The sequence below is a fragment of the Perkinsus marinus genome, assembly GCF_000006405.1.
Source record: "Perkinsus marinus ATCC 50983 genomic scaffold scf_1104296934286, whole genome shotgun sequence".
Taxonomy (NCBI): domain Eukaryota; phylum Perkinsozoa; order Perkinsida; family Perkinsidae; genus Perkinsus; species Perkinsus marinus.
The window spans coordinates 22,119-35,415 of NW_003214866.1; the positions used below are offsets into that span (position 1 = coordinate 22,119).

Below are 13,297 nucleotides of genomic sequence, written 5' to 3' on the forward strand. Positions count from 1 at the left end.
TCTCGACCCAAGCACTCTACATAGGTGAAGAGTCGCCGTTCTCTGAGTCCTTCACGAACCGAATAACGTCCTCTGTTTCGAAAGTAGCAATGCTTTCCACCATACCATCCACTGCCAGGGGTATCTCCTCAATGCTGGGCGCAGTGTGAAGAGGTTCAGTGACATACCCAGGAGTGACCATTCTACCCCTCATGACCATAGTACCAGCTTCCGCGGTAGAACTCAGAGGTTTGGCGCTGACATCGCACCCGGAGACAGTTGCGTACCGCACGGGAGGAGGACGACAGCCACGGACTGTTACAGATCGTATACAGAATAGAGATAACCAATACCTGCAAAGCATCCAGACATGGCATCAGAGAGAAACGTTCGTCGACTCACTCGGTAGCCACCAACAATTCGATCAGAGTTGCTCTACTCCATTTGTCAACGAGTGACTGAGGGCAGGCCTCACCCCAAGTGAAGACCAACTACAAAACAAAGTGTTGCTCGCCAACGAAGCCTCTGCTGAGTCCACGAGGAACTTACGAGCTTCTTCTTCCGTATGGTAGTGCCTCTTGTCCACCACTCCTCATCAGGAGGTAGCATCGCATCCATTAGAGTAGGAACGAGCCCGGCGATGACGGTATCATATCGTCCCGATATCATAGCATGCTTTATGAGGCGGAACGGACCTTCGGTCTTATCCATGGGAGATAGTTTGCTATCACCCATGGAAGGTGCTGAGAGGATCTGACAATGGACGCTCGAGATATTAGCACGTCGTGCATTCCATCACCAGAGTTCCGTGGAAGGCCAAGCATATGTCCACTTGACCATAACAGCTAGCAGCCCAGTAGACACTACCTAATAATTTCAAGTTAAATTATTAGCAGAGTCACGTCTCATCACTCGATTGAATCACAGCAGATCGTCCAATTCCTTTCCATGTCCTGGGAATAACTTCAGCATATTTCTCAAGTTCGTGCATAATCATTCCCAAAGTGATACGGACACATTTACTCGATGAAGTGGTACCTGAACGAAGTAGCTCGTCGGAGATTCAGGGAGGAGTCAAACACGGGGGAATGACTGTAGTAGCGTGCTGTTTACTGACCTCCAGTAAAGTGGTACGCTACAGTGTCGCGGTCACCAAAAGCGTATTCCCGCAGGCAATCTTCAGCAGTAGTCTTGCAGCTGATGGAGGCAAGCACATCTTCAACTCCAAGCCTGGGGCAGTCTAGACCACATTCTTCACCAATCAGTAAACAAGGCATCAACAGTCTCTGAACCAATAATGACCTGGCGGTCTCCTGTGTAGCTGAAGCCTCCGTCCCACCACTAGTCAGACTGACCGTTGGGATGCCAGCTAAGAGACAAGCTAGGTATCTACGTAGAGCAAGACTAGACACCTGGATTAATCCAGCTACACACACTTACACTGTGTACCAGTCGATTCCCCTTGGTGTGTTGAGAGCCACAACACCACGTGGAAAGTTCTGCCTATCATAAGGATACTTCGACAAGCCGCACAATTCCAAATTGTGACGTATCATTACACCGCACTCGTAAGCAGTTTTATACAGGTCGCAGTAACCAATCTGAGGCTATCAACATGAGCTACATCCACTGCTCTCTACCACTAATTCTGCTCATACATTCCGCACTGCCTTCCCATTCTCATCCATCTCAACTGCTGCCACAGTTTCTCCTAGGGTGACTGCCACGTGATAGAACCAGTGATTGAAACTATTCTGCCAACCGCGTTGTACCATACTGGTAGACCCCCGAACTGAGACTTAAGCAAAACCACATAAGCTGAGAACGCTTAACGAACTAGAAGCACATCAGCTAGCAGCGGTAGAGGCTCTCCTGACGGCCATCACACTCGCAATTATTTGCTGCTTCCGTGACTATACCTCTACTAGAATCGGCTCTGGAAACCATCACTGGGCAGGCCTACCCTATATAACTAATAACACAAGAGTATAGGTATAAACATTAAAATCGATTAACTGTAATACCAATCAGTGACGATAATCAAAAGTTACCACATCTCCCACGGCTTGAAACCATACATGGCACAAGACTGGGCAAAATCATCTTGGAAGTTATCGTCTTCGAAATCGAGATATCCGACCTCGGACAAAGCAAACTCAATAGGATCCACAGTGCCGTCTTCATTGAGCCAGCTCGGACCGTGCTCATTATCAGGAGCATTACCAAATCTGGTGATCCTCATACCATCATTACTGACCTTATCGAAGGGTTCCTCGTTATGACATACGCTGCACTCGTGACCATCAGTACCATGATTGTCAGCAGAATTGGCATCTCCCTTATCCTTGTTCTGAGCAGGAACATCTCCCTTGCCACCGTCGCTCGACATGGGCTGAACCGAAACGAATACAACTGCTAACTCATAACTTAACACCGCGCAAGCCAATTCAAGAAGTCCAAAGACCATCAATTTTGCTGGACAAGCGAACACACCGCTAGCTGGAAGGGACATGTCGACCCGAGTGGCACTGTTTGGCGCAATCCCAGGCATCAGTAGGATCTACGTAACGAACGTAAGGGTTCAATAACCATTGCAGAAATGAGAGAATTCCTCGAATCGAGCATCAGATGGTGAGAAACTATCTCGACTTATCTCTCGGCTCTCTAGCCGACCGAACTATGGCATTCCACAACAACAATTCGAGTTCCTCAGGGTTGTGTTCCTTACTGTCTACCGTCCGACATCTCCCCACACTGTGGAACTGTATTAAGCAGATCTGATTGAGCTCCAGATCGCAGTGCTCGTGTCGAGGAGCAGAAGAGCCGATTTCGGTGAGAGCAAGCTCGACAAGGGTCACCGTGCGGTTGCTATTCGAGCAGCTAGGACCGTATGACTCATTGCTGTAGGTTCCTTAGGTCAAGCCACCCAGGTCAAGCAAGGACCTCCAGTTGGCGTCACCACGCCTTTGTCGTCACCGTGGTGATCAAAATGAATCACCATCGAGCATGATACACGCGAAATAAGGGACGTACCGCAAGGTCTGATTCGCAACTAGCTGACAAGATCCGTCAGAGCTGAAAGCATAGATGTGAGGCCTGATGCTGAAAGATCTGCAGCTGAAATAGGAGGGTTGCACGACAGGGTGCGTTCAACGGTTTCATATCTTGCGCAAGACGCGCGCCCATGTGATCGATTCGCAGCTTCGAATTATGCCCACATTCTGCTGGCAATTCTTCATCATGACCGAGCTTGCTGAAACATGCTCTTTCTGCTAGGTAGATTCTTTGAGAACTTTATGAAAGATGTTATGCGCGTATGCATGGTCTAAATCCTCAAATGGCACGGAGTATCGGTTCTCAATAACGGTGGGAGCATGATTGGAATTAGACTGTTTACGATGTCGAAGCCCTACACAATTCAGAGTCAGTTTTCCTACCGTCATCGAATTCCTGTGCCGTTCAATTCTCTTCATTTATGCCTCTAGACTACATCATGCTCGACATTATGCCGAGAGTCTCAAGTATGATGGTAGTATTGGGTGGAGTCGGCACCGCTGTCTCTGCGCGTACAATCCTCAATTGCGTGGCGAATACTCACTTCATCGTGGATTCTTTGGCACATCACGAATTGACAACGATTGTTGCCGATGGGATTGCTGTAGAAGCTGGCAGATATTCGAAACCTAGCTTGAGTTTCCACCCAACTAGCTGTTGGGAACTTGATACACCAGCCATTGCCCTCCGCGCGAATCATTAAGCCTTCTCTGAGTAAACAAGCACTTCACAGGGATAGGAAGGTGTTGCAGTGAGAAGTTGCAGCCTGTGGAAGTCTGTTAGGATGAACAGGAGATAAGTGCATCCCGGTGGATAATCGGGCTAGGTCTTACCACGCTATAGCCGTTGTACTGAGTCTCACATACTCGGCAATTTTCGAAGGATCAGAACTTAAGCGGAAGCTAATCCGACTTTCGAGTCGTGATTCGGCCATGGTCAGTACTTACATAGCAACGAATAGCGTTGGCATTGATGAAAAAGCAACGTCGGTGTTGTCCTAGTGATTGGTGTACTTACCTGGAACGTAATGCTTGTCGGCACACAATTGTTGGTTACGAGTATACATTCTCCAGTTGAGGTTTAGGTCTCCTGCATGATGTATTCCGTTCCACCAAAATTGGTGAATAGATGCTCGTGTATCCTGTTGGCAAAGCAGTCAAGATCATCGAGTCGTGAAAGTAACCAGGCTGAGCTTCGGTCCAAAATAGCGATTTTAATGAGGGCTTACAACGAGTTTGACAGTCAATCCAGGCTGCGATAATTTTTGGCGTTCTAGTGAGGACTAAGATGGGTACCGAAGGCGTGAGCCTTTGAGCTATATATCAGGCTCTTCATACTCGTTAACTCTATCATCTAGGTTGCCGAGAAATCATGCGAGCGAATCATGTAGGTCGGGATTCGCTTCCTGGACATGCAACTCAAAACTTCTTTTCATGTTGTTCATCGGACATTTTGCTTGGTTGTCTTGAAGTTCCGAGCAATGTGAGTTAATACGAGTTAGGGAGGCGATGTGTGTTGTAGTTGCCGGTGAGCCGGGCTCTATGGGACTCAATACGAGGAGGAAATTCAACTTCAGTTGGGAAGAATATTACACCCGATAGAAATGGAGATTGGCGTCCGCAGAACGTATCGGGTGAGCCTCGCCGGCATTCCGTACCGAGAAGTAGGGAGTATGGTTTCGGCGTGGTGCACTGCTGTGATTCTCCTCCTTACGCGTAACCACTCAGAACTGGAACAAGCTCTAGGACAGGCGCTCGGCAACGACCTTGTCGCAGTGCATGTAGATTGGAAATGTACACGTAAGTTTATCGGCTAGATAATCCGTATCCGAGCCGTTGCAGTTTCCCTCATACATGTACGCCTCAGGCATACATTCTCTCCGTGTTGTCGGTGTTATATGTTGGGTTCACAGTGCAATGGGCGATTGAGGGATCTTCTCCGCTGGGAATACGATGTAGTTTGAATCGAGCTGTTTATTCTCAGCCTCTCATGGATGGTGCCGGAGGGGGTGAAAGCGGATTAGCGGGCTATATACCAACATACGATTTCAACAAACGTGAAGATTACGACTATCACGTATCTTACGACTATTTAGGAGGTGAGGCTTGGTGGTAATATGGGGAAGGTCTTCAGTGAACATAGCTGTTTATGACTCAGGTCAATTGGGCAGAGATTTGCTGTCTGAGAAACGAAAAAAGGAAAGGAAAAAAGGAAGATATGACATGAGACCTGTGAGGGCTCCCGACGACGAGGGTAGGGCAAGGTGTTCTCATCCCTCGAGCCCAGACTTTAGAACGCGGCTCCCCAGCACTTGCATGAGTGTTCATCCTGAGTTGTCTCAGTGTTGAGAAATCGGATCGTGAAGACAGCAGAATTCGTCTGTAAGAGCAAGAACCCGGAGGGATTAGAGAACAAAATAAAGTAGTGATTTGGTGTCCCTTGCTCCTTCCATTCAGCGGCGGCTCCCCGCCCGAGCTTGTGGAGCGTCACTCATCCATTGCACATCTGAATTCTACCCCTTGCCAGATCATCGAAGGATCCTAAGATGCTCTTCATTCGAGATGAGGAACATGAAGCTCATCAGTACTATCTCTGGGCGAAGCATTGTATCAATCGGGAGGTTAAAGACTGGGAGTTGATTACTCCCGAGAATGTATGCCCCCTATCAATGCCAGCTCGCCTGAGTGCCATTCTGTTGCCAGGAGAGTGCCAAGCGTAAACAGCAACAAACGGAGGAACTCAAAGACACTGAAGCTAATTTTTCTATCGGTATGGATGGGACTACGAACCAGCTCCGGATGCACCACATCGGACAGGTACTCGTGTGGAGGTACTAGGGTTGAAGAGTAAGCCTGAGCTCAACGGCACTTCTGGTAGTAGTTTGACGACGGGAGGGAGGAATAGTGTGGACAATCAGGTACCGTGGTGGGCAAGAACAGTCGTAGTGGTAGGTTCGAGATCAAACTGGATAAGACTGCTTCAATTATGGCTATCAAACCGGATAATTTGATGTATGCACCTGAGACGGCTGAGGAGGCGGCTGAGAGAAAGAAGAAACAGAAAGAGTCCGGGGTAGTGTGGGATAAGTCCTGTGACAGGACTCCTCTTTGTGGGTGGTCACGGGACTATTGTAGATACTTCCTGATGGATGCGCTGTTCATGTTGCTGGTCTGAAGAGTGCTAGTGCAACGTAAGGCTGTACACAGAGAGCGTTTGGAGCAGCTTTGCTGTTCAGTTGGATAAATGGGCAATACGGAATCGTAGTTGGATGGAATAGTGATAAGAAGCGTTACGATGTCAAGCTCAACTGCGATGGGTCTATCAAACAACTGAAACCAGTATGGAGAACGTCTTTCTACAGTGCTTGTAATCGGTGAGTTCTACTCAGGAGAATGTACGAGTGAAGTTGCCAGAGGGATGGACTGAGTATTGGGATGAAGATCAGCAGCGGCACTACTACGTGGAGAATGCCACTAAAAAGGCATCAATTGATATGACAGCGGCAGGCCTCGATAATTCCGGCATACTGTTTAGGTTACTTGGAAGCATCCCGTGTTCAGTACCGGGGAGGCAGATATAGGCTCCAAGCCAGTGATGGAGGTACACCAGGAGGGCGGAGCATGCATTCCCTTGGTCGTGTCCCATATGTATCTATCAGGAGCACGCGGCGTTTGAAGAAGAGGATGGTGAAGCCGGTCAGGGAGACGACACAGGCGAGCCCTTATCAGAGTCTGAAGATTCAGAGTCGAGCGCGGATGGTCTTGAAGACGAAGAAGCCGCGTAAGAGCAGCAGTGTTCGATAATGCTTGCATTCCTTATCCACTCCACAGGCGTGACCAGACATCAGGTCTTGGAGCTTTTGAGCCTAAGTATAAGAAGGTGCGATATACGGCCGAGGGATATGATCCCACTAAGACGAGGAATGATCGTAAGCTTCTACTATGCATTGTATCAGCTTCCACTGTACCTACCGCCCCAGCAACCCTGAAGACGTTGCCAGCACTCCGAGAGAGGCTGAATAAGATCCGTGCTCATCTACTTCCTGATCACGCTGATGCAGTTCGACCGATTACTCCAACGGTTGTGAAGTAGGGCCGACACGAATGTATACCGCTTTTGTATCTAATCTTCTCAGGCGCAATATGAAGGGTCCTGTACTCTGCACCAAGCTAGAGGGATTGATGAAGGATATCAACGAACTATCTACTCCGCTACAGTGTAATCCCATCCTCTTCTAGTATTCCGAGAGTTCTCCCATTGTTCACACTTTTCAGCCACTGGCACACACTGGTCTCAGTTGACTCCGTTGGGGTGCGAGTTTGCTGATACCTTCTTGGTGGCTGTGGAGCTGCAGGTCGGTATCTGTGGATCCCTTCTCATTCCCTGCTGTGACCTCTTCCTCCACAGATGAACGAGCTAGCCTTACAGACTGCGATAAAGACACGACTGCAATTGTTGAATCGTATGCTCCTGGCGCTGCAGAACTCCAAAGCTCCTGTATGTCTCGGGGAATAACTTGATGCGCAATAAGTAACTATTTTCGCTTCAGACGGAACTTCAGCCCTATGTAGATCAATCCTGCGGAGCCCTGAAGATGATGTTCTTCTAGCACCTGTTTCATTGAAAGTCATTGCGTGGAGTTAGTGTTATCTATGAGGCTAACCGCTTGATTTGGTGTTGTCCTTTGTAGTGGCGGTGTAGTTGTTACCCGGCTTCTCGAACAGCCGACTCCGTCAAGATGCCGCCGAAACAGGATAAGTTCGCTGTGAAAAATGCGACGGCCAATCCGCAACAGATTACAGCCGAGCAAATTCTGAGGGAGGCAGTCGAACGGATGGGCGATGTAGTGTTATTATTCCAGCGGTTGTTACTCTTCACCTTTCTTGTTCCAGGAGCGTCCCGGGCCATCTCGGAAGATCGCGAGCAAGGAGGAGCTTGCTGACTATAAGTAGATCTGAGAATACTACTGTCCATCTATCGACTAGTGGATCTCTTTTAGAGTCAGCAAGCGGAAAGAGTTCGAGGACACCTTACGTAAACAACGACACCATATGGGCACTTGGATTAAGTAAGGGGAAGAGGATGATGGGACTACCATCATGGGAGGCGAGTCATAGATGGATCTCACAGATATGCTCAGTGGGAAGAGTCTCAGGAAGAGTTCAGGAGGGCGCGATCAGTGTTCGAGAGAGCACTACAAATCGACTATCGCAACTCATCTCTTTGATTGAAGTATATTGAGATGGAAATGAAACATAAGTTCGTAGCTCATGCGAGGAACTTGTAAGCCGCGCTATCCTGTTGAATAATACTCTGGAACTCAATAGGTTCGACCGAGTCACGAGCCTCCTCCCTCGCCATGATCAGTTCTGGTATAAATACGCTTATATGGAGGAGCTTCTCATGGATTATGCTGCGGCAAGAAAGGTATAGCCCACAGGGAGTAAAAGAGAAGGCTCATTTGATCGTCATCTAGGTCTACGAAAGGTGGATGCAGTGGCAGCCCAGTGATAACGCCTGGCTCCAATACATCAAGTTCGAGCTCCGATGCCATGAAGTTGAACGGGCCCGGGCCATCTATGAAAGGTTATTATCGGGGATTCTACTTTGTGGAACATCATGTGACAGATATGTATCACAAATCCAAACAGTCATGTCGTTCACACGCCTGGCGAAGTTTGAAGAGAGGCATGGGAATAATGTAGTAGCCATCTAGCATTGCGGGGAGAGGACGTAGCGAGCTTTGTAATTTCCAGGTTCGGGCGAGGGCCGGTTATCAGACGTGTCATGACGCTTTGAAAGACGATTTGGGACCGGAGGGTATAACCGAGGATCTGTAGGGACATTTCTTTGTTGCCCTTGGTACTGAGATTCCACGCTGCAGATACGTGAAATGGGCAGAATTCGAGCAACGTGCTGCAAGAGATGATCCTTCGGCAGCAGCGAAGGTCTACAAGCTTGGGATAGATACCCTGCCCCCGGAAAGGACTGCTTACTTGCGTGACAGATACGCCAAGTACTACGAATAAATCCTAATTCGGCTGGGAAATTACATATACTCAGGTATATGAAGCAGAAAGGCACTCGAACAGATATTGAGAGACTCCTTCTCGAGAAGTGCAGGTTAAAGTATGAGAAACAGCTGTCTGACGCTGATGGCGTTGACGTGGATATTTGGATCAACTATGTACGATATCGTTATTCCCCGTTGCCCTCCCGCCTTGTCAATATCCGCATCGCATGGTAGATACTCCTCGAAGAAAACATCGGAGACTCCGCGGCCCAATGCCGGGAAGTGTACGAACGAGCCATCGCCGCAGCCCTGCCACCCGAACAAGCAGCTCCTAAGGGGCGGAAAGATCTCTATAGGCGATATGTGTACGACTAATAGCCTGTGTTATTTACTTGTATAGATCCCTACTCCATGGTAGGTATATATGGCTCTTTTATGCCAACTATGAGGAGTCTCTCATTCAATCTGGGGAATCGACACCCGATAGGGTTCGAGAAGTGTAATAATGAGAACACAGTGATCTCATTGCTGTCATTTTATGTTATATTAACTGATTCAAATTATGGTAGATATCATACAGCTCTTGAACTCTTTCGATCACGGAAGATATACTTCAGCAAACTGTACAACGCTTACGCGGAGTTTGAGATTCGTCAGATGGATGTTGGCCGCGCTAGGCTTGTGTAAGGCTGCTCTGATTTAGTAGACTGTCCATGTTCCTCTCTGGCTCATGTGTGATCTCTACGACTGCTGCGTTTACAGGTACGGTCGCGCAATCGGCGAATCCAAGAAAGCTTCAGTGTTCCGCTCTTACATACAATTTGAATTCAACCTTGGTCAGGTGGATCGACCACGCAGGATCTGCGCTAGGTAGAGACCCGCTCTGCTCCTGAGCGTTATAGGTCAACATCACGCTACCTAGAGGGGTACTTTCCATGTTTGATAGTTACGTATCCGCTCACTCGCTCGAAGCAGCCTCTTGGGTGTGCTGGATGGATATGGAGATGAAGCTCTCTGAGGTCAACAGAGCTCGGAAACTTGGGGAGATGGCCATTAGGGTATTTCCAATAATATGCCTGAATGAACAAGGATCGTTCCTGCCGTAGCTCGCGGACGAATCGGCATCTGACGAGAGTGAGGAGGTCATGAACGAGCCGGAGCTCATTTGGAAGAAATGTATCGATTTAGAGATAGAACAAGGAGAAATGGAGAATGCCCGGTATGTAACGCGAGCTGTTGAGGAGTTGAATGTATTGACTACTTCAGCGACCTATTCGAGCGATTACTTGATCGGACTACCCACGTCAAGGTTTGGCGGTCGTATGCGGATTTCGAATTGAAACATGGGGACCAGTCGTTCCTGAAGGCGAAAGAGGTGAGCCAACTTCGTCAGCTCACATTTGATCGATGGTGGATGTTCGGGAAGGTTCTCGAACGCGGTATCGCGGAGGCCAAGAAGGACGAGGATCCTGAGTCCCGCAGGTTGCTACTTGAGTATATGTTGAAGTTAGCGAAGGAAGTCAAAAATGAGTGAGTTATCATCGAAAGAAAATAAAATCGTATCTTTTCGATTCCCCTTCCTTATAGCGATATTGCTAACATTGAGAGTCGGCAACCCAAGGCTGTCAAGCACAAGGGACGTGTTGACCCAAGCCACGGTGGTGGAGAGTCTGGTGCAGATGATACAGTAGGTGCAGCCGTTAACCACTTCTCTCTGTTATAGTAGCCCATATGTACATATTCGTAGGTAATGATAACTGTATGGGAGTTTCCGGATGACGAGGTGGCTGGGGATGTTGCCAAGAAACCGAAGATTAAACTATTGGAAGCTGCCAAGCTGTTCAAGAAAATGCGTTTGTCAGAACAATCGGGTGGAAGTAGTCATCTATAAGACTGGACATAACGTTGATAAGTTTCCATCGTATATAATGTGTCTCGAGTTCAACAGTGTCAGCTACGGAAGAACATAGGTAACATGAGAAGCGCTTGCATTCTCTCATTCTGCATAACCTTTTTGACTCCTGCGCGTTTACTTGACGTGTATCAGTCCTTTCTAGAAAACGGTTAGTCAATACAGTATTACCACTGATCACCCAACCCGGCTAACCAGAACAATTCATTCAATGTGGAAAAAAGTTCACGGTGGTCGAGGAGAATACAAGCGGTGTAGTATATGCACTATTAAATCTTGTTTTTTCTTCCTCATACGCTTCAAGTGGTCTGGCTGACAACATTCACACTTCATCATATTGTTCTTTCCGAAGCGAAACTTACATCGGTTCGATGCCATGTGTTCTGATGCTGTCTCGATATAGCACCAATGATGCGATCATCGATCAAATCCATGACATCATCAGGCTTGAGTCTAGGGCTCCTGTGAGAACTGAGGATATTGATATCGACGCCAACTTGTTGGCTACCCTTCCGGCATCCGCTGAACAATGTCCGTTAGTAATGCTTGGACTGCCTCAAAATGCATGGGAGCTATACCTAAACTCTCACACTTGGATCTATCAGCGGTCGGTAGTTGGTCATAATGAGGGAGAGAGCTTGCCGTCCTGAAATCGACAATACCAGCTAACCAATGATAAAGCAGTGCGGCACTACCAGGTCGCCGACAGGCTTCCTCCATCTAAAGGTGTCATCTGCGACCTCGAGAGAGAAGCATTGTCTGTGTATACGTAAGCGGAGCTCGCCCCAGACCTCCTGAAATCGTACAGATGCCCACGGAACGATTCCCCACATAATAGTAGTACTTCATGGCGTCTCGGCGAGCTTTTTCGACCTGGAGATATCTCTGATATTCCTTCTGGTCCCCACAACCACGAACTCGTCGGTCTATACGGCTATCCATTTCCTACACAGACCTTCGAATCAAGCTGAATAGCATATATAAATACCTACCTCCCTCAACTTCACCTCATGACAGATACCACTTGCCAACCGACTCAGAACTTCGTCCGCGGTCTCATCTATGGCAGGCGCGAAGATCTTGAGACGTTCGAAAATCAACTAAAGAGTCCTATTTTATTCATCGTTGTCAAAGTTATGGCCGTTACCTTTTCATCAGTCTTACGTCTTTTGCACGAGGCCTGATACTCGTTGAAGTTAGCTCCAACATTATAAAGGAAGCTTGGGCGGTCACGGGGATGAACGAGTAAATTTTTCCTTCTTTCCCGCTCGGTAACCTGGAAAGTTAGCTACCTAGAGCATACGCGATGCTATCAACTACGATACTATACTAACTACTCAACTATATATGAACAGATAGCTCTCGCAAGATGAGCCCCCTGTACCAGCTGATGGTATGCCATCATGATCCGGCCGTTCCTCGCTGTCTCCGCGTCGTTCATATCGGGTAGCTTATCGGTCTGATTGTCGCTCATCAGCTCGGCTACCAGGCTCTCAGCGTCCGGATTCCAGTCGTTCTCGAACTCGTCCCTATAAACACTATATCTGATCACGGACAGGGATAATGGTAGCGGTCCCATCAGACATTTCTACTTGAGGAATTCGTTGATATCGGGGATATCTTTGATTTTACCACGTCCACCAGGTAGATGCGGGACCACAGTTAGAGTTGCTTGATTCGTTACTGGATCTGAGCTCACCGAGATACGCTAGAACCCTCAGAACTTGCTACGAGCCGGTACCTGGTTCAGGTGAAGGAGATGTGGCCTTTGCCTCTGGACTCGTGGGAGCGGGCAAACTGTTGGTGTCACTAGCAGCTGGCGAGTGGTCACCTGAACACACATATACACGCCAGGAGTGCGAGTCATATGTTCATCATCACCAGTGGTGACGATCTCCACATCGCTATCTCTAGGAGTAGGGCTGGGGGAGGAGGGGAACTTGTGCTGCATCGTCGCGTTGAAACTATCGTACAAATGATAATAACGACAATTCGTCACCATATCCGTGAACCATATTATTCATTACTAATTAGAGATATTGTTCACGCATTTCTCTACTTGTCCCTCAGAGATATGCTTCAAGTTAGCACCGCCAATCTGGGCACATTGGTGTATTATCCGCTCCAGATGCAGCGGATGTCTGTGAAGAAGGAAGGATGGATAGGATAATATCGTCGGCTTTTTGATGCTCACTTTCCAAGTTTCGCAGAGCCTCCTGTGACACCCATGAGTCCAACAATCTCACGCTTGTTTAGCTTGAGTCTAAGGTGGGGTACTGTGCCCCCACCCACAGGAGGAATACCACCTGACCATTGTAACGCATCATCTCTCAGGGGCT

At 48.1% G+C, this 13,297-nt stretch overlaps 6 protein-coding genes across 6 annotated transcripts; 2 read left to right on the plus strand and 4 right to left on the minus strand.

Moving 5' to 3' along the window:
- Nucleotides 1-16: 16 nt before the first annotated feature.
- Nucleotides 17-690, minus strand: Pmar_PMAR011343 (hypothetical protein; the record flags this gene model as incomplete). The annotated part of the gene is made up of 3 exons (XM_002784987.1): nucleotides 17-332; nucleotides 382-470; nucleotides 529-690. The coding sequence occupies 3 exons, from the start codon at nucleotides 688-690 to the stop codon at nucleotides 17-19; spliced, it is 567 nt and encodes a 188-aa protein (XP_002785033.1).
- Nucleotides 691-2,026: 1,336 nt separating this feature from the next.
- On the minus strand, nucleotides 2,027-2,368 carry Pmar_PMAR011344 (hypothetical protein; the record flags this gene model as incomplete). The annotated part of the gene is made up of 1 exon (XM_002784988.1): nucleotides 2,027-2,368. The coding sequence occupies one exon, from the start codon at nucleotides 2,366-2,368 to the stop codon at nucleotides 2,027-2,029; it is 342 nt and encodes a 113-aa protein (XP_002785034.1).
- A 2,646-nt stretch (nucleotides 2,369-5,014) lies between these two features.
- On the plus strand, nucleotides 5,015-7,653 carry Pmar_PMAR011345 (hypothetical protein). The gene is made up of 18 exons (XM_002784989.1): nucleotides 5,015-5,131; nucleotides 5,191-5,286; nucleotides 5,376-5,454; nucleotides 5,560-5,686; nucleotides 5,736-5,802; nucleotides 5,850-5,906; nucleotides 5,951-6,105; nucleotides 6,168-6,223; nucleotides 6,269-6,371; nucleotides 6,422-6,514; nucleotides 6,568-6,633; nucleotides 6,692-6,813; nucleotides 6,864-6,961; nucleotides 7,013-7,121; nucleotides 7,169-7,251; nucleotides 7,308-7,387; nucleotides 7,441-7,530; nucleotides 7,583-7,653. The coding sequence occupies exons 1-18, from the start codon at nucleotides 5,023-5,025 to the stop codon at nucleotides 7,640-7,642; spliced, it is 1,650 nt and encodes a 549-aa protein (XP_002785035.1). The 5' UTR covers nucleotides 5,015-5,022; the 3' UTR covers nucleotides 7,643-7,653.
- Nucleotides 7,654-7,771: 118 nt separating this feature from the next.
- Nucleotides 7,772-10,937, plus strand: Pmar_PMAR011346 (conserved hypothetical protein; the record flags this gene model as incomplete). Its single annotated transcript, XM_002784990.1, has 19 exons — nucleotides 7,772-7,876; nucleotides 7,926-7,981; nucleotides 8,033-8,101; nucleotides 8,361-8,460; nucleotides 8,510-8,619; nucleotides 8,662-8,734; nucleotides 8,790-8,869; nucleotides 8,918-9,049; nucleotides 9,097-9,220; nucleotides 9,281-9,411; nucleotides 9,465-9,545; nucleotides 9,616-9,729; nucleotides 9,809-9,916; nucleotides 9,993-10,104; nucleotides 10,180-10,265; nucleotides 10,313-10,421; nucleotides 10,473-10,576; nucleotides 10,634-10,733; nucleotides 10,794-10,937. 19 exons carry the CDS (start codon nucleotides 7,772-7,774, stop codon nucleotides 10,935-10,937), a joined length of 1,938 nt encoding a protein of 645 aa, XP_002785036.1.
- Nucleotides 10,938-11,577: 640 nt separating this feature from the next.
- On the minus strand, nucleotides 11,578-12,909 carry Pmar_PMAR011347 (hypothetical protein; the record flags this gene model as incomplete). The annotated part of the gene is made up of 9 exons (XM_002784991.1): nucleotides 11,578-11,604; nucleotides 11,654-11,752; nucleotides 11,790-11,903; nucleotides 11,951-12,058; nucleotides 12,106-12,234; nucleotides 12,343-12,487; nucleotides 12,551-12,647; nucleotides 12,700-12,789; nucleotides 12,840-12,909. 9 exons carry the CDS (start codon nucleotides 12,907-12,909, stop codon nucleotides 11,578-11,580), a joined length of 879 nt encoding a protein of 292 aa, XP_002785037.1.
- A 75-nt stretch (nucleotides 12,910-12,984) lies between these two features.
- On the minus strand, nucleotides 12,985-13,272 carry Pmar_PMAR011348 (hypothetical protein; the record flags this gene model as incomplete). Its single annotated transcript, XM_002784992.1, has 3 exons — nucleotides 12,985-13,099; nucleotides 13,153-13,221; nucleotides 13,265-13,272. The coding sequence occupies 3 exons, from the start codon at nucleotides 13,270-13,272 to the stop codon at nucleotides 12,985-12,987; spliced, it is 192 nt and encodes a 63-aa protein (XP_002785038.1).
- Between the last annotated feature and the right edge of the window lie 25 nt (nucleotides 13,273-13,297).